Below are 23,517 nucleotides of genomic sequence, written 5' to 3'. Positions count from 1 at the left end.
GTAGACTTTTGTCCTTTACTTGCACGAGGGGAGCCCGGCGGGGTCTTAGTGACGTAACACTTCACCCGAACTCAGCCAACTCCACCGGGCTCTTCCTCGTTCACACTATTTATTGGAAAACAGAGATCGAAGCAGATAGAGAGTTCAATGCAGAAAAACAACTCCTAATGTAGATATAGGCAACTGTGAAATGCGATTCATCGCATAATTATAATATAGCGTTGCACTGTTTCCTTGGTCAACAAACTTTAAAAGCAAACTATCAAAGCTATATGGCTTCACTGATGACATCATCAGTACATAGACACATCACAAACATACAGTAAATTACACACACAGGCAAACATTACTTTTAATGTTGGAAACAATTATTAAATTACTTTGAACAAACCCTAACAGAATGTAAGGATGACAATCTGCAAGTCTCGTGTCCCTGACTTATCTTCTTAACCACCATGTGCTTGGATTTAACAACATAAAATACCAATAATAACAGCAAAAAAAATAGTTATAATAATAATAATGATAATAAAAGGTTGTTGGTTATTTTGTATTTGAGATTTGATACACATACAGTATATATTGCATTTGCTGCAATAAAGATATACAGGCTATTTATACAGTAACATGAAAGTATTATTTAAATGCTTAAACGCTAATAAATTTAGCTCACAGTTAAGATTTCCGTTGCTTGTTGTTCCCATGATCAGCCTGTTGAGCAACAGAATAATTTCCTGTAACCCTGTAAAGTATGGAGTGAATATAAGGCCTGATTAATGAGAAAACCAATATAGGGAATATTAAATCAGCTACACTTCTACTTTATTTAAAATGAGCTAAAACCATGCAATAAATCTTATCTTTGCCCTGTTACTGATGGTTGACACTTTTACCCTATTACATGAAATTACCCCAAAAAACAGGTAACGTTTGCCTAACACACTAGAGTTGATGTGCTGTTTGATTCATAGGCAGCACACTGGACTTCGCTCATCTGAGTCTGGCCTGTAATGTAGAACACTATGCAGGATCTCTGCAGCAGCTGAATTATTACCTGACATATCTGGGCTATTTCCCTTGAGCCAAAGGGCCTTCCTCAGCTCAAGTGTTTTCTTTCTACACGGAACTTGGAGTATTCGGTAGTGCACTATCTGGAAGCCACAGTAATGTAGGTGTGACTCTGACTATTATGGAATCTGTTGTACACTCCACAGACGTTAGAAGTTATGTACATGACTGTGTACAAATCATTTACTTGTTCAAGAGAAGAAGTCAAGTCAAGTCAAGTCAAGTGGCTTTTCTTGTCAGAAAATATATCAGTTAGATGAAATGCAATAAAAAAAAATGTGTGGTACTAATTAGAAATGCACATACCAAACTGTGGTTTTTCCTTATTCCTTTGAATTGATATTTGAATTGATATTTTGTTGAAGCACACAAAGCTCTATTAGCTCACTATAAACAGTACTAACGCTTTAGCAGTTCACAGAAATACCTAAAGTAACCAGCAGATACTAAACCTTCAGTCATAAGTGTTAAGATGTGGAGCCGTGAGGGGCAGGGCAGTGTCTCACACACACACTTACTTTAGCTCATGTACTGGTGTACTAGGTGATGTCTGCTCCCGCATCTCCCTCGCTGTAGCTGAAGTGGCTGGGATCCTTGGTATGTGCTGCCTCAACTACCACCACTGCCTTCCCTAGCTCCTCATGCAAGATGCACCTCTTGTACAGCTTTGACTCATTCCAGTCAGGAAAGATCTCTGTCCAATTGACGAAGGCATTGTAGGCTGATACGTCAATCATGTTGTGAAAGATGACCAGCGGCCAGCGCGCAGTCATTCGCTTCGTGCTGTAGGAACCACCCAGAATCCATACTTGGTTTCTGGTCCTCTCCTGTGCTGCTTTCAGCATTTTTGTCCAAAGTGCTCACGAGCACAACAGTTTTTGCTTTCTTAAAAGTCATAATGACACCTGTGTTCTCGCACTTTACAGATGAGGTTAAGAGCATAGGAAGAGGGTGTGTGTGTGTGTGTGTGTGTGATAGACTGATAGGGCGAAATATGTCCCACAATTGCAAAGAAACAACTAGTATCTGACACTTCTGACCCCTTTTAGCCTCCACTTTGACTTCCAGGTCAAATTGACACAAACAGCCTCTTTGTAAAATAGACATGAGCGGGGGTTTCAAATATGTGAAATGAAGCTTTTTTTAATATGTTGATTACGCTTATTAAGCCAAGCAGAAGGAATATCATACCGAAAAAAAAAAATACTTTTAACTATTTCTTTTTAAACTTTAAAATAGGTCAATTTGACCCGCAACATAACAGGAGTGTTAAAAAAGGAAAAATGTGTGAAGCAGCATGATTGTAATGTGTAACACAACTTTCAATAGAAATGTAGTATAAATATTTGCTCTTAGTATGATTAAATGGTTAAATCTACTTACAGGCCCTGAGATGGGTTTTTGGACCGCTGGGATAGGCTCCCCCCAACCCTAAACAGGATAAACAGTTACACATAATGGATGGGTGGAAAAACTGGTCTGTAGACGGATACATAGACTGGATTACTGTATTTTGCTGGAATATCAAAGCAGACCATCTCAAGGCTGCAGCTCATTCAGAATGTAGCAGCCAGAGTCCTTACACACACACTCACACACAAACATAAACATATAACTTTACTTCCTTTATTCCTTCAGTGGATCCCAGAGAATTAACTTAAAAAAACTTGGTGCTGCCCTCAGATCATCTGGTAGTCAGCTCCTAACTGTACACAGCTTAAGATGCAGGTCTTCAGGGGGATTTTATTAGACCTGATAGCATCACTACTCTTTCCATGTATGACCGAATATATACTTTATATAAAGTGTGTGTGTGTGTGTTTGGCTTATGTGGTTTCACTTCTTGTGGTATGATTATGTATTTTATTCTGCTGTGTACACACACCTCCTCTTTTGCTATTATCAATTTCTTTTCAGAATGTTTCTGTTTAGTGTTTGTTTTCAGGCCTGTCACAATCTAGTATAAGGTCCAGAATGCTGCACCTTTAAAAACCTAAAACCTAATCCAGAAAACTCAGGCACATTAAGGCAATATTAGCTTCCTTTAATAGGCTGTCTGTTCATCTCAGATCAGACTTTAAGGTGCTTCTGATTTAAAAAACCTAAAGGAAAGTTCTGCTGCATGCTTGTCTGATCTCCTTGTGTCCCCTTTCTTCTCTCTTTTTCTCTTTTTCCAGTTCTCGAATATGAAGACGGGGCTGTGTGGCTCAAGATTTAAGATTGACACAACTTTATTTAATCTCAGAGGGAAATGACTTTGCCCGGTTATAGCTGACTTCTCTGCCTCTGTGTTCTAGGAGTCAAACCTTCTTAACTAGATTTGCTTTTACCAATCTCTTGGAGTCCTTCGTAGTGCCTGTGGTTTTTAATAGAGACATTATTTCACGGATTTGCTATAAAATAGCCGATTAATGATATACAGGAACTTGACACTGCGACCTCACTACCCACGTGAAGTGGCCACGCCCGCAGTCGTGCGTAAAGACTGCAACATCGAGCACGACAAGAGCCGGGAGGATGGCATGATGAAGCAGACGTATAGCTTGGGGCAGATTTGAAAAAACAGCGCTTGGTTTAAGTGTGCGGTGGGTGGAGTTTGGGATGCTGTAGGTAGTGGAGAAGTTGTTGCCTTCACATCCCGCACCATGCGTAATAAAGCGTGACCGCCGCTGGTGAGGAGGATGCTGGAGCATGAGGCAGGAGCAGACATGCGACTGGTTCCTCAGATAAATACAGGCATGAAGATCCAAGCCGGCGGGGAGCACATAGGCTCAAGCAAGGTCGGAGAAAACCAGGAAAACCAGGTTATCTGTTTGCAGTGTCAGGACGAGGTGGTGCGGGTTTGTCCGGGAAGTCCGCGCAGTCCTCGCCGCGCAATCGCGACGCGCCTCTCCTCCGGATCCGCAGGTACAGTAAATGCAGCCTATGCAGCACATGGGACTAGGAAGGGGCGAACACAGTCCAGGAATACTGATGATACTGATTTGTGTGACTGACACCGCTTCATTAGCTTATATCACATCTACTTGTGAGGGTGTGGTGCTCCAGTGTTTCCCTGCCTATAGGAAAATCACATCGGTGACCAGGAGACCCCCTTGAATGGAAGTCATGTTAGTCCTAATTAAATCTTTCAAATAGGAATTATGTGAGTGAAAATGTACAATCTTTATGATATTGATATATTACACCCTTAGTTTTGCATGATAACCTCTGACACTTAACCTTGAAACATCCACAGTTCATGTTTAGGACACACTCTCTCTTTGTCTTTCTCTCCCTCTCTGTCTCTCTCTCTCTCACACACACACACACACACACACACACACACACACACACACACACACACTCATTCTTTAAATTACAACTTCCTGTCAACCTGTGAAGTTGTTATAGTCACTTAATATTTTTTCACTGCAGGATGCTACTTAAAAAAAAAGGCTGGTCTCACATATAAAGCACCCATGGACTTCACACTGTACACAAAGCTTAAATATTGTTTAACATAATTTAAAGTGTCATCGGATGATAAATTCTAGCCGTCGTTGGAAGCTGCTCCAGGGCTGATACGGGTAGTGTGCCCTGACTTCTCATTGCTTTGCTAATAAATGATACCTGCGGCTTTATCTCCAAACAAGTAAGGAAAGTGAGTTCTTGAGCTGAAAAGTCTTTCAGTGGGTGATAAATGTCCTTACTGCTATGCCTTTGTGCTTCCTTGATGCAGCTGTAGGTGTTAGATTAGAGAATAAGGAAATGTGAGTTTTTTCTGTAGAAGTTTTCCAAATTGCTAGAAGTAGGACTAGAAGTATTTATATTTAATTTTAGGGGACAAGCAAAAAATGTGAGTTGGTACCTGGCTGTAGTGTTAAGACAGATGAAGGATTTCACCTCTGTCTCCTACGATAGTTTGAAGGTCCAATTCAGCCCTCAATTTTCAGGGTGAAGTTGGTTTCACTGATATGTATTTACATTAAGTTGGATGGAGTAGAAACAACAACAACAACAAAACATTATTTTATGTTGGACTGTCGTTATTTCAGTTGTGTTAAAGCTCCATTATTCAATATTTCTCATATCTTCATTTTGCCTCACTTTTACAAAGTGTCTTTCAGTGCTTAGTTTAAAAGACTACACATTTGTTTTGATTCAGTTTCACGTGGTGCTGTCAGGCTGTGTGATCATTTAACTGTGATTTCATTAAATTAATATGAACATGTGTGATAACCTATTCTCTGTTTTTGTGCAGTTTGCCTGTTATTGAGACCCAGTGAACTATTTATCATTTGTTTTTGTTAAAATTATCTTGGTTAAATTTCCTTTGGTTCAATTTAATTTCCTTTTTAGTTCTTCAAAATACCTCAATATATTATACAATATTTCAGATGTTTAGATGCATGTTAATGTGATGTTTTAATCGTGTGATGCACACATTTTCTTCTTTAGTCAAACAACAAAAAACGACTTGGTCACCATTCAGATTTCTTTTCAATGCAAAACCTACATTTTTTTTGTTTGTAGCTTCTTCAACAATGACTTATAAATTATCGTTTTTTTCTATTTTATGTTTTTGTAAACTTTAATTGTTTTAAATGAATCTGACAAAATTATATTTGACATTTTAATTTTTTAAAATTTACTAGGACAAACAACTAATCAGTGCCTTAAAATGAAAACTGACAATGATGTGCAGATTAATTGATGATGAATAGAGCAAAAACTCACTTTAAGGTTTCAATTACCCAAAGTTATCAGGAATAGTGAAGGGATTTCCTCTCGTAAAACTGCTAGTTTTGTTAATTTTATTCAGTGGTCTACCCCAGTGGATGATTTCATTCTATCTCTTTATAAATTGGTAGACTAAGGCACAAAATCTGCCAGACTCATGGATTTAGGTCTCTGAACTCTGCCAAGGTCAAAGGTTTTTCCCTGTGTAGCTTAATGTGTGGAACAGGGCACTGACCTTGCAGGATTAGGAGTTTCACTCTTGTAACGCTGCAGGGTCATGGCTTTTCTCAGGCTCTCGGGAACAGCACTGGGCTCAGAGGGCTTAGTGGACACTTTTGGAATTGTAGGATACATGACACTGTGGGGGGATGAAACTTTATTTGCCATGCACATCAAACTGCACACAAACAGAGAATAGATTGTCACACATGTTCAATCCAGTGGTTTTAAACGGAACCAGTGGCCACTTGTTCTCAAATAAAATCAAGGTCTTTGTTGAATTTGAAGTTGCTTTGGTGATCTGTTCTTCTGTCGCAGACCGTGAACCCAGCAGCAGCAGCTACAATGTCTCTTCAGGAACCTTCTACAGCTGTGTCAGTCAGATCACTATTGGTAAGGTCCCTTTTTTCCAAACTCGACATTAAAGAATGAAATGATTTGCATATCACACTGTAGACAGTGTGATATGCAAATAGCCAGTGGAGAAAACGTCCTTTGTAAATTACAGTGAGAATCTGCAATAAAAACAGCAATTTCTAACGTCTGTTACCGACACACTAATTTGCATTTTAGAGGCAATTAAAATTAGAGACAATAATCCACAGGGTACCTGATATCAGCAGAGGACCATGATGCATTCCTACACAAAAGTCCACTTGTCTTCACTGTGGGGGCACGTTAGATGGCACTTTATGACTTTTGCTACACTTTGGGGCACTTTTACAGTATTTGATTGTGTTTGTCGCTGCACGGGGGAGGGGGCAGTAACCATCCATAACTATGGTGCTCTATCACATAGTGACAGCAGGCCGGCAGGTGTGATTTGCTAAGCAGCAAGGAGAATTAAGAGATTTCCCCTGACATTTAACTTTGTTTGTGTGTCTGGAGTTGTTGACATACTGTATTGTTGACAAAGCTGTAATTTTCCCGTCTGTCACAAAACTGCCGCCTCCTGTCTTTTGCAATATTTAGACCTTGGCTTTTGACTTTTTTTTTTTTTTTTTTCCCCCAATGAATATTAGAGTTGTGTCTGGTTAGTGGGAGAGGCTGTAAACTTTTACAGGGAATAGTTTATGGTTGCTAGGATGGTTCAGCTCAGGCTGCCGGTGCTGCTGCTACTGCTGCATGCAGGTGTTCCGCTCTTTTTTCTGTGCTAAATAAAAAAAAATAAAAATAAAAATGAAGTGCTGAGGGAGAGCTTCAGGCCGTTGAGACTCGCCGTCTTGGTTTTACAAAGAGAAAGATCTATAGATCCGCACTCATCAAAAAGAGTTAGTGTGCTCTCTGATTTAAAAGCCTTGGCCTTTGTTTGAGTGGAAAATACAAGTCAGCATCACTGTAGGTTCTTAAAAGTTCTAATCGATTCTAATCTTTCATTGTTCCACGCTTCTTCTTTGTTGTTTACTTTGAGTTCACTACAGTGTTGCAGCCCTGAGGCCGTGGGTTCAGTGAAGACAGACATACGTGCACTGACTGATCATTTCCAGGAGCTACAGTATGAGCCCTGGACATGATAAAATTGATGCTTGGGAAGTGTCTCTCAGGTTTTTGCTGATTATGTGGTTCTTAAAATGTACCTTTGTCACTTCCCATACTGCAATTTCTTCTTACTTTTCACTACAACTACACTGTACTCATTGACTGTGTTTGGAGTAGGCTGATATCAGCCAGTAAGCTTTATCATTGCAGATGATCATGTTCATGCCAATATTTCATATCAGTGTTATGTGCCACCAAGTTTTTCACTCAGTCCTCATTATATTTTAATGCATGTGTCTGCATATACAGCACATTCTGTGTTCAAACACACTGACAAGACATTCAACACTTTTTCTCCCGTTACACTAACATCCATCTAAGGGACTTCCACTAGTACTCTTCTCTATAATTACTGCGGTCAAACTTGTCATCACATAGTTAAGCGTGTGGCCCAGATGGCTGCACCTGCGTTTGTTTTCTTCCCTCTGATGGTGCGAGGAAGTGGAGGTACTACATATCTGGGACTCGCTCTCCTCAGAGAGCCACGGGGGCACTTTTTTCTGATGACTGTGACATAGATATTGCTTAGAACACACTATGTTTAAAAAGGTGGCGTGCACCGCGAGTTTTGGAGGTCGTTCGGATACATGCCAGGTGTAGATTACCACCTCCAGCCCTCCTAGCATTTCAGGTGACTTTCATGGGATGTTCAGGAATGTTGGATCAATAAAGTTGTTAAAGTCTTTTAAAAAGCAAATATATATAAATAGCTGTTTTCAGCCGCGATGATTTGTTCATACTGGGACCAAGTTAGTATAAATCTTCCAGCCTTGTTAGTATTTTATTTGATTTAGAGCATTAATTAGTGACCCTGCAATTTCTTTTTTCAAGTAGCTTCTTACTGGACATGATCCACTCCTACACAAATACTACAAACATTTTTAGTATCTTTAAACTGCTTGGGTACTTGCACAGGTAGGATTTCGGGTTTCTGTTGTAGTTTGTGTATTTGAAAAATTATGACTGATGATTAATTAGGAGAATTTATATTAATATGATTGTGAATTAGGATGGTATGACCTCTAGCATTTTATATTGTTATACTGCCGTGACTTTGTAATGATTATTCATGCTTTTGTATCATCACTTCTTGATTATTGTAATTCTCTTAATTCTTTTCTCAGCAAAACCTCAATAGAGTGTCTGCAGCTGGTGCAGAACGCTGCTGCCAGGGTGCTGATGAAATCACACAAACACTGTGACATCACCCCCATTTTAGCTTCCTTACACTGGCTCCCTGTTAGTTTTAGAATTGATTTTAAGGTTCTGGTTATTACATACAGAATCCTGCAAGGTCAGGCACTTGAGTACCTGTCTGACTTGTTTCATGCCCATGCTCCTTGCAGAGCACTCAGTTCTGCCAACCAGAATCTGTTGGCTGTGCCTCCCGTCGAGCTTAAAACCAAGGGGAGACTGGGAATGCTCTTCCCGGTCACAAGAGTTAAGGACTGCTGATTCAGTGGACATTTTTAAAACACTTCTCAAAACATACCTGTTTACACAAGCTTTCAATGATACAATAAATTGAAGGAGAATGCCTAAACTGTAGATGACAGTTACTTTTGACGGACACTGTATATTTATTTCTGTTTGTTGTCAATACTTGATCTGTAGTCTAGTTTTATTTGATGTTCTAAGGTTTTCTATTTTTATTGTTTTGATCTGATGCACTTTGTCAGCTCTTCTCTGTGTAAGGTGCTATATATAAATAGATTGTACATACTTACTTACTTACTTACTTTAACATTCGTAACCTGTAATAGAAAATGTAACACCATGTAAACAGCTTAGGGACACAGGCGCTATGTTTTAAGATTTTCCATGCCTTTCTAGTGAGTTGGACTGTCCTTTGACTTTCTGTCATGATTCGGAAAAGCGATGCAGTGGTAGGTCAGTAGAAGAGGGAAAAAGCTTTATCTGCAAGTATGAGTTTAGTCTGGCACTGAAACACGAAGCCAATGGAAAACTGTCCATTATAAGTTTTTCAAAATACTGTTGCTTGCTGTTGCTATTAGACCCTATTTTTTCTTTTCAACTGTTCTCATCTCCATCGAAATTGAGCAGTTTAAACAGCATTTTAGCCAAACAAAAGGCAGACAGGCGACCTTTTTAACCTACTGCACCAGGCTCAGCTAAACAGAACGCTTTCCAAACAAGATGGCATTCCGAACAGTCTATTCTACTGCTGCAGGTTGCACATGAGCAGACACACAGTACTCATCTTATAGAGATTAGAGGTAAAATAAAAATGTGCACATAGAACATATGCCATGATAAAAGTGTGTTTACATCAGTATTATTTTCATTATTCTATTAGTGCACTACACTAGCACTGCCCAGATGTTTGCACTGCACATCAACAGTGGCAGAGATTTTCCTTTCTTTCCCAGAAAAGGTCACTAATGCTAAGTAAAGTGTTAAATACATGTAGAAGAAGAATTGTGAAGCTAAGACCATGAAACATTTTTCATTTTTTGAATCTGTCAGACTCTGCAGGGGAGCAGGGTTATAAGGTCAGGTCTCATTCACAATGAATAACAGCATTTTCCATCATTTAGAAAAAAAGCCACTTTCTGTAAAACCTGTATGCGTGTTCAAAGGAGAATTTGTATGTGACACCCCTGGTTGGATTTCATACCTAAAATTAAGTGTTCTTCAGGAAGGAACGTTGTTGAGACATTGGTCCATAATTGGAATGAAATGAAATGGATGTTTGTGTAGCGAATTGTTTATTGTATGAAGCCAGTGTCTGCTGCTTTCATAATATTTAAAATCTGCGTACATTTTATAAGAATATAAAAAAAATTAATATACTTAATGACTAGTTTTGTTTTTGTTTTTTTGTAAATGTTTGCTTGTCAAATATTGCCTGGTTTAGAGCAACAAAATCCTCCCATGAAAAATAAAGATTTGCTCTAGTTGTTGCAAGTGCTGACTAGAGCAAAAACATTGTTTTGGGGATGCCTAGCTGAATAAATTCAGGCTCTATGCTTTGAAAACCCCTTGATTCATTTCGAGAATCAGAGGCTGTAAAACAGCTGAGATGAGAAGTGTAGGTTAGATTTACTTCTACGTACCCCCCCTCCTCAGAATTTATCCTCCAGCTGAATGTGCAGCGTGAGAAGTGATCTGGGAGGCTCAGGGACTGCCAGGCATTCCTCTACTCTGCTATTGATCAGGCTGTGTTTGCTTATTGCTGATGTACCTCTGAAATCTCCTGGGGTTTGTGTTTCACAGGAAACCAGGAGGGGTGGGGGTGTGTTCCTTAGTCCCACTTGTCCCTAGTGTGTTACATAACAGCAATGTGTGGGAAATCAGCAGAAGAAGAAAATCAGCATTCTGTTCTACTGTTCTGTCTGTTTAGATTATTATTATCCAAACAGGAATAATGTTAGCAAAATAACTTCATCCATCCATCCATCCATCGTCTGTAAGCACTTATCCTGTTTAGGTTCATGGGAGGCTGGAGCCACCCTGGACAGGTTTTCAGTCTATTTCAGGGCCAACACAGAGAGACATACAGAGACAGACAACCATTCACACTCACATTCACACCTACGGACAATTTGGAATGACCAGTTAACCTAACATGTCCTTGGACTGTGGGAAGAAACCAGAGTACCCAGAGGAATCCCATGCAAACATGGGAAGAACGTCCAGACTCCACAGAGCCACGGCCAGCAGGTGGATTTGAACTGGGGACATTCTAACTGTGAGGGAGCAGCACTAACGACTCACCCACCTTGCTGCCCCAAAATAAGTTCAGTTTATTGTACAGTTGTGACTAAATATTGTACCAATGAAGTCACAGAGTTAAATTTAACTGCCACACATCCTAAATTTCCAAACATACAAAATAATGTATGTCCAGATTTCATATACATCATACAAAAACTTTAGTTTGAGTAGTAATATAATTTAAATTGTACAGAGAAAAAAAAAACTTTAATAGAATTCCCATATTAATTTGCATGTTAATTCATGAGGGGCCTTGTGGTTCAGTGGGTTGAGCTTCAGGTTGTGATAAAGAAGGCTGTGGGATCGAATCCCACCCCACCATCTGGCCCCACCCAGCCACCAAGGGCCAAGTATAAATAAGAACATGAACCAAATTGTAGTCAAAACAGACTGTACATTTTATGATGAAGGAGCTTTTGGCAGCATCCTAAAATGCAGACTACAGTAAAAAACCCTTTTTTAATTCAGTAGAGTAGTCCATTTAATGGAATTAAACGCAGACGAATGCTAATTCATTCAGTTTCAAAGCTGAAAGGGATTTAATTCACACAGCATTTTTAAAATGTGTATACTATGACAAAGATCTCCACAGAACCATAAGAAAACAGACCTCTGAATAACTAAGACAACTAAACTGCCTTTAAAATGTTCCGTTTTTCAGCTGCTGGACTCTACATCAAGACCACTGGAAACAAAGATGGAATATTTTTGGAAATGTATCAACCTGTGTGACATTTCCCAAAGTTTCCAGCCACATTTCATTGCTTTTACTTACAGATGACCAGCAAGTAGGGAATGTGGAGGGTATTATTTTCAAGGTCAAACTCAACTTTAGGCCAACATAAACAAGATGAGCTCGGGCAGATCGAGAAGACTGTGTAAACGATGATGCAGGTGGAGACGGTCAGAGTGCTAAATTACAGTGAAATGTTTAGAGCAAGAAAAAAGCTAAATGCACAACCACGTTTGGTTCTTCTGCCTGCCAGAGGCACTGAGCTCAGACACCAGTCTCTGAATCCTCGAGAAACTGAGAGGGAAGCCTCCTGAGGAGAAATCAGAAGCCAGACATGAGTTTAGCTGGTTCAGCAGTCTGCAGGTCCTCGTGAAAGCAGCAGCAGCAGAGAGGGACACCTGCTGTAAGTCTGTATCATGCAAAGAACAAGCTATATGTGAACACGATCCAGAAATATGCCAAAGCTTATTTAAAATGGTCTGAGGCAAACTGTAAAACTGTTTTGTGGTCAGATGAATCAAAATTAGAAATTCTTTATGGAAAACATGGACGCCCTGTCCTGTGGATCAAAGAGGACGATGACCATCCAGGTTGTTATCAACAGACAGTTCAAAAGCCTGAATCTCTGATATTGTGGTGTATTAGTGGCTATGGCGTCGGCAGCTTACACATCTCAATAGAGAACATTTTGCACACCATTAAACAACAAATCCAGCAACAAAGGCTCAGGACTGTTAGAGGACTGCAGCTAGAATCCTGCATCAGACAAGAATGGGACAACATTCCTCTCCTAAAACTCCAGGAACTGGTCTCCTCACTTGCCAGACTTTTTCAGACAGTTGTTAAAAGATGACGGGATGCTACACAATGGTAAACATCATCCTGTCCCAACTTTTTAAAGATGTGTTGCTGTCATCAAATTCAAAATGAGACAATATTTTCCATGAAAGGGTAAAAAGTCTCAGTTTCAACATCTTTTGTTTATGTTCTATTGTGAATAAAATATGGGTTGATGAGATTTGAAAATCACTGCATTCTGTTTTTCTCTACGCTTTACACATCGTCCCAACTATATTGGAATTGGGGTTGTATGTGATGTCAGACACTGCTTTTGTACTTTGACATTAGGTTTTCTAAACTTTTGGGAAAGAATGTGCTTTTTATTGTGTCTATTTTTTCACAAAACCTTTGTAGATGTAGTGATATTAGTGACAGGTCCTCCTGATCTATAATAACATTAAATACATTGTTTGGCTGTTAATAACTTTCACCATTAGAGGGCAACATTGCTGAGGAAACAACTTTTGATCATTACAAGAAAACAGTTCAGAGGTCAGAAGATACATAGTACTGTTAGTAGAGGCCAATGAATTTTCCCAATGTCAGAGAAGTTGTCACTGTCATATTGCACTGCATTTAATTTGGTAACTTACTCACGATAATTAATAAATGGTTTATTTGGCTATTTAGTAGAATAAAGGAGACCATTGATATGAATATGATATATTGAATGTTTAGAAAAATCATATTTCAGAAATGCTTGTTAAGAAGAAGGGAAACAACTTTGTTGTCACCTGCAGGGTTTGACCTCGGGGGGCAAGTGGCCATCGAGTTCTGCCACTGGAAGAGTCCTTTCCCGGGGAGCGGCCAGGATCTGCCCAGTCCAGACTGCGTTCACTCCGAGGCCTCCGCTGTCCCACCCATCAGTGAGCATCTCGAGCCCGTGTCATGCCCTGCTTCGCTCTCAGTCACCCCGCTGCCCACCTGCAGCGCCAGCCAGGAGACCCTCTGCGACAGCTGCACAAGTACGTAGAGTTAGGAGCATCTTCAAACAGAATAGACTGGAGAAGACCATGGAGTGTGTGTAGACTTAAGTTGTTCAAACAGATAAATACTCCTTACAACCCTGTCTTTACTGTGTCTTCATCAGAGTCAGGAAGGACAAAAGCTTAAGGGAGCCCCTGACTAGAATAGATATCATTGGGTAGAATGCAGAACAAGAATTCTACAAAAATTACAAAAAGTTTGGATGCTGTGTACATTTAAAAAACTGGGTTTGACGGTAAATATTACAAAGACATGATATCAAATGTTGTCAACATGATATCAAATGTTGAAACAGGAAAAAAAAAGTTACTTTTGAATTTGATGCCAGGAATACATGGGCAACAAAAGACTAGAAAACGTCTAACATGTCACAATGGGTCAGTGTTGTGATTGAGGATAAAAAGGTTTATCACAATTCAATAATAATGTGAAATTGCAATAATTTAGCGATCATCATTACAGTATGTAATAGCACTGAAAGAGTCATAAAATAGAGAACATTTCTTTACACAATTGACAAGGCTTTAGACAAGACCTGCCATTTCCCGTGGGCCCCAGGATAAGTGGAAAACTGTCTTAAAATTGAAATTCTTTTTGGAAATTTTGATCATGCTGGAAATCATGCTGTGTCCTCCGTGATAAAGAGAAGAGTTGTTATTAATGCGCAGTTCAACCAGTGTCCAGGTGCCACATTCTTTCATACAAAAAAAAAAAAAAAAAAAAACAAGAACACAAATGTGTTTTAGTGGAATCAAGACAAAAAAAAATACATGTTCTGCAACAAAACAAATCACACTTTTAAAAAGAAATAAAATTTGATTTAACAAGAAAACTAATATTCACGTTTTCACAAAAGTTAAGAGGTTTGACTGATTTGAGTCCATTATGCATAATTTCAGTTCAGCTGATCATTTGTGGTAGTGAAATGGAACATTATATAATTCCTTGTATATAATTCTGCTTCTGAATAAAATATTCAGAAGCATTCAACAGTGGAATCTGATATATTTAATTTGTGTTTCTTTTTTCCAGTTTCTTTTCCCAGGTGCATTGTAAGGTATTTATTGTTAGTGTGGGATGATTTGGCACCGAGGAAGCAGTTCAACTTTTCCATGTTTAAGCATCATTTACTGTTTTACCTGCCAGTGCAGAATGTTAGATGGAGAAGTTATTTCTTAGTGGAGTTGGTGTTTAGCAATGTAATGTGAAGGGCAGAGAGAATATTCTCAGAAAAACCACATGGCATGCTAACTATTACTGTACATATACTTTCAGCTCTATCTAAAACTTTTCTATTCCCCATTTTAAAGGATTTCTATTAAACATTTGAGTACATTGTTTTAAATTTAAATTTTCTGTGCTAAATTCTGTGTTTTACCATCTATGTAACACAGAAGCCTCATACTTTATCAGTTTAGGCTGAGTAGGAATAATGAGCAGAGATAGATCATTTGTTGTGAGGCACCAGAATGTTGGATGATATGGATTAATGTTTCAGAATAAACGTATTGTTACATTTAGGGAATAGAACGATGGTTTATGTTAGGACATCAGCCTTTCATTGAGCTCAAAACAGTGAGTCTAGTTTGCCTCTTTGAGTTGATTGTCTCTGAAGGTTTTCAGGACCAGAAGGAAAGAAAGCATGTTTTGTCACGCAAACAACCACAACATGCAGCGGCTGTTCCTCGTTCAGGCAGGATGAGGATCACTGAAGGCAGGATGTGTAAGCTGGGTTCTTGGTGTGATGTTCGGATCAGACTGCAGCTGGGTTTAATAAGAATACATAACATTAACAAATCTAAGCTAGTTCTAAGGCCAGTTTGGTTTGAAAGTTGATATGATAAATATTGTTACCTCTTGGTGGTGCTGTGGTGTCACCATGCATCAGATGGATAATATCATTGCGGATTTTAGCAGTTTGTGACAAGACATGGGTCAAACATTGTGAATCACTTATTGAAACCTGTTATTTAGGTTTTCTAAAAGTTGTGACATTAGTTTATACAGAAAATGAATATGTGCTAAAAAAAACCCCACATCTGTTTGGACAAGGTTGAATGTTAAAGTCGGGATTCGAGGAGATTGAAGAAAAAGTCGAAGGTCAGTTTGTTATCTTGGATTAGTCAGTAGAATGAGTGCACGTGGGTTTGGTATCGCATTCATATGACTTATGAAAGGATGAGCAGTTATTCCTGTGTTATGTTTCCATGTCTGTGTGTCTCCTTGAGTGTCCATCACAAGTACACACTGCCATTGTAACTGCTGTCAACTCTCATTGTTTTGGTCTACAGCAACACTGACACAGCCAGCCCTTTCTTCTGATTGGTCGCTGTCAGAGCAACTTGACCTCTGATTGGCTGCCAGGGAGCACTGAATGCCGATAAGCGGCATGCACGCCCTCTCTCCTCTCTTCTCCTCTCCTCTCCCCTCTATCTCGCTCTCTCTCTCACTGTAAACATCCTGCTCAGGCTTGTTTTTTTTTTTTTTTTTCTTCAGAGAAAATCTTTGACAGCTGTCTGACGCGTGATTTCACGACAGAGCCATTTGTGTGATTGTGTGTTTGTGTGTGTGTGTGGTGATGCTGGATCGACTGCTGCAGTGATGGGGAGTAAGGAGTGAAAAGTAAGAGATGCTGGTTTTCCTCGTGGGACGTTGTCTTGTTTGTTTCCCTCAGCGAGGTCATTTGCACGTCAGGGCTGGTGGGAGGAGGGGTGACCGCATGTGTGTGTGTGTGAATGCACGTGTGTGTATGGGAAAGAGACGTCTGGCTGTTTTGACATTTGCTGCAGCTCAACTGTTAAACCCCTCCAGCCAGGGGTGAAGCTGCCTCCCTACCTCTCTCCACCTTCAGACGGTGAGTGTTGCCAAGTTGTCTTGAAGCAAAGGCAGCTTGTTCCCTTGAGTGGGATTTATTTATTTATTTTATTTTTTTTGCTGCAGTGCTCTTTCACAAGTGTTGCTGTGTCCTACACACACTCGTCTTTTTACGCTGCTTCATCTCTTTCACGCAGCTCCCAGTGACCATGCAAACATTTGACCTTCACACATTCTCTCACACATACCTCTATGATGCATCAGTTGTAAGTCACATAAATGGGTCATGCTTCTGCGTGGAGAGTGTGTGTGTGCCTAAGTGTGTGTGTGTGCTCGCGCTGCGATCATGGCATGCAGGCACCAGGAGCAGGTCGGCAGGTGCGAAATCTTCATAGCTTGGCATCAGTGACAATGTGCCACCCTCTCCATCCGCCCCAGGGCATGATGGGTGCATCCAGTTGGAATGACCAGATCCTCCCCAAAAGTGACTGACACCCGATCCCCTTGGCAACACATTACACGCCCCCACCACCTCCCGATCTTTTTTCCTTTTCAGCTGCAATCTTTTCTTCTCTTCTCAGTGTGAGCTGTCATCTCCAGGCTCGGTTGTGTGATGCAAAGTACCACATTGCAAATCAAGTGTTTTTGGCTGAGAAAACATTTATTTTGCTTTTGACTCACACCAGCTAAAATCACAAATGCAAAGTATATGACTTCATTTGTCAAGTTTTTAAAATAACATAATTACAGACCCACAATCAAGTTAAACCCAGTTTGATATGACACTGACTCTCTACCCAAACATTTTTCCCATTTTTGCTTTATAATTCGATTTTCATCAAAATTCTACATACCCCATAATTAAAAAGTGAAAGAAAGTTTGTTTGAAATCTTTGCAAATGTATTAAAAATAAAAACAAAAAAATTAAAATGTACATATTCTGGTGGATCCTGTTTCCACTGATCATCTTTGAGATGTTTCTACAACTTGATTGGAGTCCATCTGTGGGAAATTCAGTTAATTGAACATGATTTGGAAAAGCATACACCTTTCATATAAGATCCAACAGTGAACAGTGCATGTCAGAGCACAAACCAAACCATAATGTCCCAGGAATTGTAGAACCCCGAGACAGGATTGTATTGTGGCACGTGTCTGGGGAAGGATACAGAAAGAATTCTGCAGCATTGAAGGTCTGAATGAGCACAGTGGCCTCCATCATCAGTAAATGTTTGGAACCACCAGGACTGGTCCTAGAGAGGGCTGGCAAACTGAGCGATCGAGAGAGAAGGGCGTTAGTCAGAGAGGTGACCAAGATCCTGATAGTCACACTAAAGGAGCTCATGTGTTTCTCTGTAGAGAGAGAACCTTCCAGAAGAACAACCATCTCTGCAGCACTCCACCAATCAGGCCTCTATGGCAGAGTGGCCAGATGGAAACCCCTCCTCAGTAAAAGTCACATGACAGCCCACCTGAAGGACTCTCAGACCACGAGACCCAAAATTCTGTTGTCTGATGAAACAATGATTGACCTCCACCACCTGGCCAACACCATCCCTACAGTAAAGCATGGTGGTGGCAGCATCATGCTGGGGGGATGTTTTCAGCACCAGGAACTGGGAGACTAGTCAGGATTGAGGGAAAGATGAATGCAGCAATGTACAGACATCCTTGATGAAAACCTGTTCCAGAGCACTTTGGACGTCAGACTGGGGCGACTGTTCATCTTTCAAAAGGACAACGAAGCACACAGCCAAGAAAACAAAGGAGGGGCTACAGGACAATTCTGTGAACGTCCTTGAGTGGCCCAGCCAGAACCCAGACTTAAACCCGATTGAACATCTCTGGAGAGATCTGAAAATGGCTGTGCACTGACACTACCCATCCAAGCTGATGGAGCTTGAGAGGTACTGCAAAGAAGAATGGGAGAAACTGCCCAAAAGCAGGTGGCCAAGCTTGTAGCATCATACTCAAATAGACTCGAAGCTGTAATTGGTGCTCAACAAAGTATTAAACAAAGGCAGTGAATATTTTGGAACCTTGTTTTTTTTTATTTTTAATAACTTTGCAAAGATTTCAAACAAGCTTTTTTCACATTGTCATTATGGTGTATTGTTTGTAGAATTGAGGAAAATAATTAATTTAGTTCATTTTGGAATAAGATAACAAAATGTGGAATAAGTGCTGTGAATACTTTCTGGATGCACTGAATGTACAGGTTACCCAGGCTATATGCATTAATGCACACCCACACCGGCAGCTGGCTTGTAAACTGTGCTCTGAGTCAGATGGTCCCTCTCCTCTTTAGCATGGAGAACACAGCATCCATGATTTTCAAATAGAATTTAGAATTTTCACTCTTTCGACTGGAGGACAGCACAGTTTTCTACTTCCCCTCATTCCATTTTAAACAGTTTCAGAGATTATGGATTTTGACTATATTGTTGTTTCTGTGCATGGACGTTTCCTTAATTAGTATTTGTGAATGCAGCGACAAACTCTGGCCCCTGACAGTGGTTTCCAAAGGTGTTCCTGAGCCCATGCAGGGATTTCCCCAACAGAATCTTGTCTATATTTAATGCAGTGCTGCATGGGGTTTGTATTTACTCGTAGACATAATGGGTTGCTTACGTTTGGCCCCTGCAGGATGAGCTAACTGGATGACTAATTCATTGCCAAACAAATGTATTTAGGACGTTGCACTTTAATTAAGTAAGGCTACTGCAGAAGCCAAGCAATTGTGCCGGCCTTTTTTATTCACCTTAAACAGCCAGTGTGCTGATCTACGAAGGATCACTGACTGTGAGTTTGACTTAAGTGCTCGGACGCTAAAAGAATAATCACTGTTATATTTGCAGTCTCTCTCTTCCCATGTCTGTATGTTTAAGTTGAAATGTTTAGACCCAGGTGGCCAAGGCTTTGCACACTGAGTTTGCACCCAACCCTTAGCATCAAATCGTGCCTTTCTTTTTATAGATTATTTATTTGTAGTTTTTTGCTTTTGTCTGACAGGCACTGTAGAAGTCAGTGGCTACATTGGAAACTAGGGGAGAGAGAAAGGGTATGACTTGCAACACAGGTCTGGACTGGAATCAGACCATGGACATTGAGGTTACATGACATGTGCTGTAACCGTTTAGCTTCCATTGACTTTGCAGGTAATTGTGCCACCTGTAAAACTTGTCTCATGTTCTGATGGAACATAAATAAACAACACAACTGCGACTGTGGTACAGGAAGGTAGAGGGTTCATCCACCAATCCCCCCAGTTGTTGGTTCGATCCTCGGCTCCTCCGGTCACATGTCGAAGTGCCTTTGAGCAAGACACTGAAACCCAAGTTAGTTGCTCCCGGTGAGTGTTGGCCAGCTGCATAGCAGCTCCCCCATCAGTGTGTGAGTGTGAGAGTGAATGGTTGAATACGAAGCAGTGTAAAGCACTTTGAGTTTCAATAGGTAGGAACGTGCTATATAAGTGCAGCCCGTGATGCATTTGCGCTGTTGTAGAATCATAAAGCAGTTTCACCATTCACACAAACAGCATGAAAATGAGATGAACAACATAAAATGCCGATTAAATATGTATCTGACACACTGAAATAACAGCCTTGGCTGATTTGCTTCTAAGTATTTCAATTTTCATGAGCTGCTTGCTTGAAATACTGGAGCTACTTATTCATACCTATTGGGTTGTTTAAATTATTGACACTATATAGTTAACATGCTGAAACTGACACAATGGGATCGGCTGGATTATTTAACAGGAAAAAAAAACGTACACATCAAACTGAACTGAAGGGCCTTATTTAAATCAGCTACTTGATTTGTAACTTCTACAGGGTTGTTAAGTTCATCAGGTGGACAAACGAAGACTGATGTTGTAGTAAATGCATTTTAATGAAGAGATTTTCGGGAAGTGAAGTAGTGATGTCGTTTTAAAGAGTTAAACTTTACAAATTAACAGTGTGAGACAGTTTATTATTCAAAGCAGAGGGATTTTAAACCTTTACGGTTTAACATCGACGTTGTAGACAAATGTGTGATATCTGGTCCTCTTTCCCACGTTTGTGAGGTGAGACATGATACAGGTTCAAAACACAGGCTGGGTTTGGACCTTTTCGGCCGTATTTGGACGTCTTATACAGGTTCAGTATTTCAACATCCTGCAAGGACCCATCTGTGGACATAATTAGTAGACTGTTTGACCATCTTGTCATGACCATGGCACCTTTTTGTAGAGACATCCTGATTATCCTGGTTATATCTGAACAGATGTCCAAAAAGGCCACGACAAGACATTCAAATATCCTATATATTAACAGATAACTGGGGTCCTTGCCAAAAATCCAAATTCTGACCTCTCGATAGGTCCAGAACCTGTATTTCTCCTAAACATTGAAAAATGGACCAAGAACAACTAAGCATGTCTCTCATTAGTCTGTCTTTCTGGACACGTGACGATAAAGGTTTAAAATGCTCCGAATAATAAACTGTGTCTCATATTCTTCAAGTTCAGCTGCTCAAAACACCAAACAGTTTTGTTAGCTTCCAAAACATTTATTGTGTATGTGTGTGTGTGTGTGTGTGCTGCTAAAGTTTTGGAATCATGTGACCTCAGCTGTGGTTTGGGTTTCAGAGGAACTATAGGGCAATTAAAATTTGATGGATACTTTGTTTGGTGCTGTGTGGTCACAGCGGCTTGATCTAGGCTATTACTGTATGTAGTGTGTCAGTCCTCTGACAGCAGTTTGCTCTCCCCTTAATGAGACTGGTGTTGGAGGAAACAGGGTCGGTCAGAGTCTTAATTTCATCTCATAAATACATTAATCATTACATACATGTATATTTAGGGAGGCTCTATTCAACGATGTGTTATCACCTGTGGAGTAATTGAGAGAGAAAAAGCCAAAACCACCATCACCATTGCTATGAGTGAAGAAAGTCGAAGCTGAGCGCTGATTTTTCACGAGCAGGAAATTTTTCCCATTTCTGTTAGTTGCATTCAGGGACTTCGATGTTCCACAGCATCAAAAGCTGATTAAGAGCAGAGATGCTTCCTCAACCTCTATCAGTGTCTCTGGTGCTGCTGCAGCTCAGCAAAAAAAAAATTTAGCTGAGTCACCTGTGCTGCCACAAATGAAAATTCAGTATGCAGACCTCTAAAACAGCCCCCCCACCAACCTCTCACCACCCCCACTTAAATCTTCCCATTCTCCTGCGGACTAAAAGTAAGAGATACAGACCTATCTACTTAGAGATAGTTGATTTAAGCTCTTTTGCTAAGCCTTGAATTGTTTCTCCCCTGAAAGGACAGAGTCGGCTTGAAAAATAGTCCCAATTAGCCCGTGTGTTTCCATAGAGAGCGGGCATCTTTGCAAGGTCTTTCAAGGTTAATCCTTATTAAAAAGATAAACGTTACCGAGCCGCCGCTTTCTGTCTTTTCTTTTTTTTTTTTACCAGCTTTACTCCGACTTACATACACCTTTCTGTCTATCTCACTTTCTATTCCTGCTTCATCTTTTCATGCATTCTTAGTAATTTGAGAAAACAAACAACATTTTACACCCACTCGTAAAGGAGAATAAGTAATAACCAATAAAAAGTAGACAGGTTTTAGTTAAGTTTTAGTCATATCAACTCCACAAGGTGAAAAGTTCTGTTTACAGCTCACTGCACTGCCGCCAAGTGGTAAAAAACCTGTAGTTTGATGCAGGTTTGAGAAGTCTAACAGACATTAGGCTAGTTTGAGAATTACCAAAAGTAATTGTTTACAGCACTTTTGCGGAAGAAGTCTTGGGGTTTGGTACTTATTTCACACTTGGTGACTCAACCCCTGTGTGTTTGTGGCTGGGCTGTAATCTGTGAGCCGTACATTTTTTATTCACACAGTGCACATTATTGGTAGGAGACAGGCTTTGCATGACTGGTGACAACACACTAGCTTTCCATGACTAATAACCCAGTACTAGAGGCGACAGCTCATATTGAATTTGTGTACGAATGGGTTTAACAGTGCTGCTCAATCACTGTGCATCCGTACGATGGAGTCACTGTGATATATCAATGGTGAGTGATAGATTGGGTAATCAATACTCGTGACTACGTCAATACTTTGCCAGTTGCTGACGTGGCTGTCTTTCAGAGTTTTCCCTGAGCCATTTTCTTGGCTGCCAGCTGTATCACTACGTTCTGTTGTGTGTTCACTATGAGAGTAAGAGAAGATGTCACTTTGGTGTGTGATGTACTCTGTAGTATAATGACAGCTACAATGTTCTGCCTGCAAACTTTGTTCCTCCTTCTTGAAACCTGCTCCAGTTCAAAGTATATTTTATGATTCAGAATCAGAGTGAAATTAAGTGTCCTTCAGGTGTGAGTTTATCTCTACATGGGTCTGAGCCCCAGCGGCAGAGCCCCCACCAACGCAGAGTCCCGCTGCAGCCCTCAGCCTCCGGCTACCAGGCAGCGGACAGACCTCTCGCCCTCGCCTCGCGTGGGAAGGCGGACATCATGGAGGAATCCTCGGCTGAAACTGCAGACTCCAGTACTCAAGACGAAGCGCCTCCCCTTGGTGAGAATTCAATCTTAGCAATGGTCTGTACTGAAAGCGAGTTCTGTACAGTTCTGTGGTGGTGCTGGGCTTCTTCCAGTTACAGGTGTGCAGTGTGCAACAAGTGTGTAAGGTGAAAGCACCACAAGCACAACAAACTGTGAATATGATCACAGACGTTTCGTGACGTTTTCGATGTTATGCTACTAGCATAACATCTGCAGATATGTCAGATCACTTTTAAAATCTTCTAGTGTCTTTAACTTCTCAATTCAAAGAGCATTAAAGAGATTAAAGAGGACAGATCTCTCC

At 40.3% G+C, this 23,517-nt stretch overlaps 1 protein-coding gene across 4 annotated transcripts in view; it reads left to right on the top strand.

Moving 5' to 3' along the window:
- The first annotated feature begins 3,549 nt into the window (after positions 1 to 3,549).
- Positions 3,550 to 23,517, top strand: part of LOC137106825 (anoctamin-4-like) — a 39,226-nt gene continuing 19,258 nt past the window's right edge. Inside the window, exons 1-4 of one of the 4 annotated variants that reach the window (XR_010912021.1) lie at positions 3,550 to 3,975; positions 6,328 to 6,402; positions 13,600 to 13,824; positions 23,026 to 23,226. Coding sequence is in view for 3 of the 4 variants with exons in the window: in XM_067490786.1 (XP_067346887.1) it covers positions 3,750 to 3,975; positions 6,328 to 6,402; positions 13,600 to 13,824; positions 23,026 to 23,226 (727 nt within the window). In the remaining variant the exon portion in view is untranslated. Of the gene's footprint in view, positions 3,976 to 6,327; positions 6,403 to 13,599; positions 13,825 to 15,987; positions 16,701 to 23,025; positions 23,227 to 23,517 lie in introns of those variants that run through there. The other 3 variants (XM_067490786.1, XM_067490785.1, XM_067490788.1) reach the window with 3 other exon arrangements.

The sequence above is a fragment of the Channa argus genome, chromosome 21, assembly GCF_033026475.1.
Source record: "Channa argus isolate prfri chromosome 21, Channa argus male v1.0, whole genome shotgun sequence".
NCBI classification, from domain to species: domain Eukaryota; kingdom Metazoa; phylum Chordata; class Actinopteri; order Anabantiformes; family Channidae; genus Channa; species Channa argus.
The sequence above is the reverse complement of the archived record's forward strand: the minus strand, read 5'-3'. Positions and strand labels throughout refer to the sequence as shown.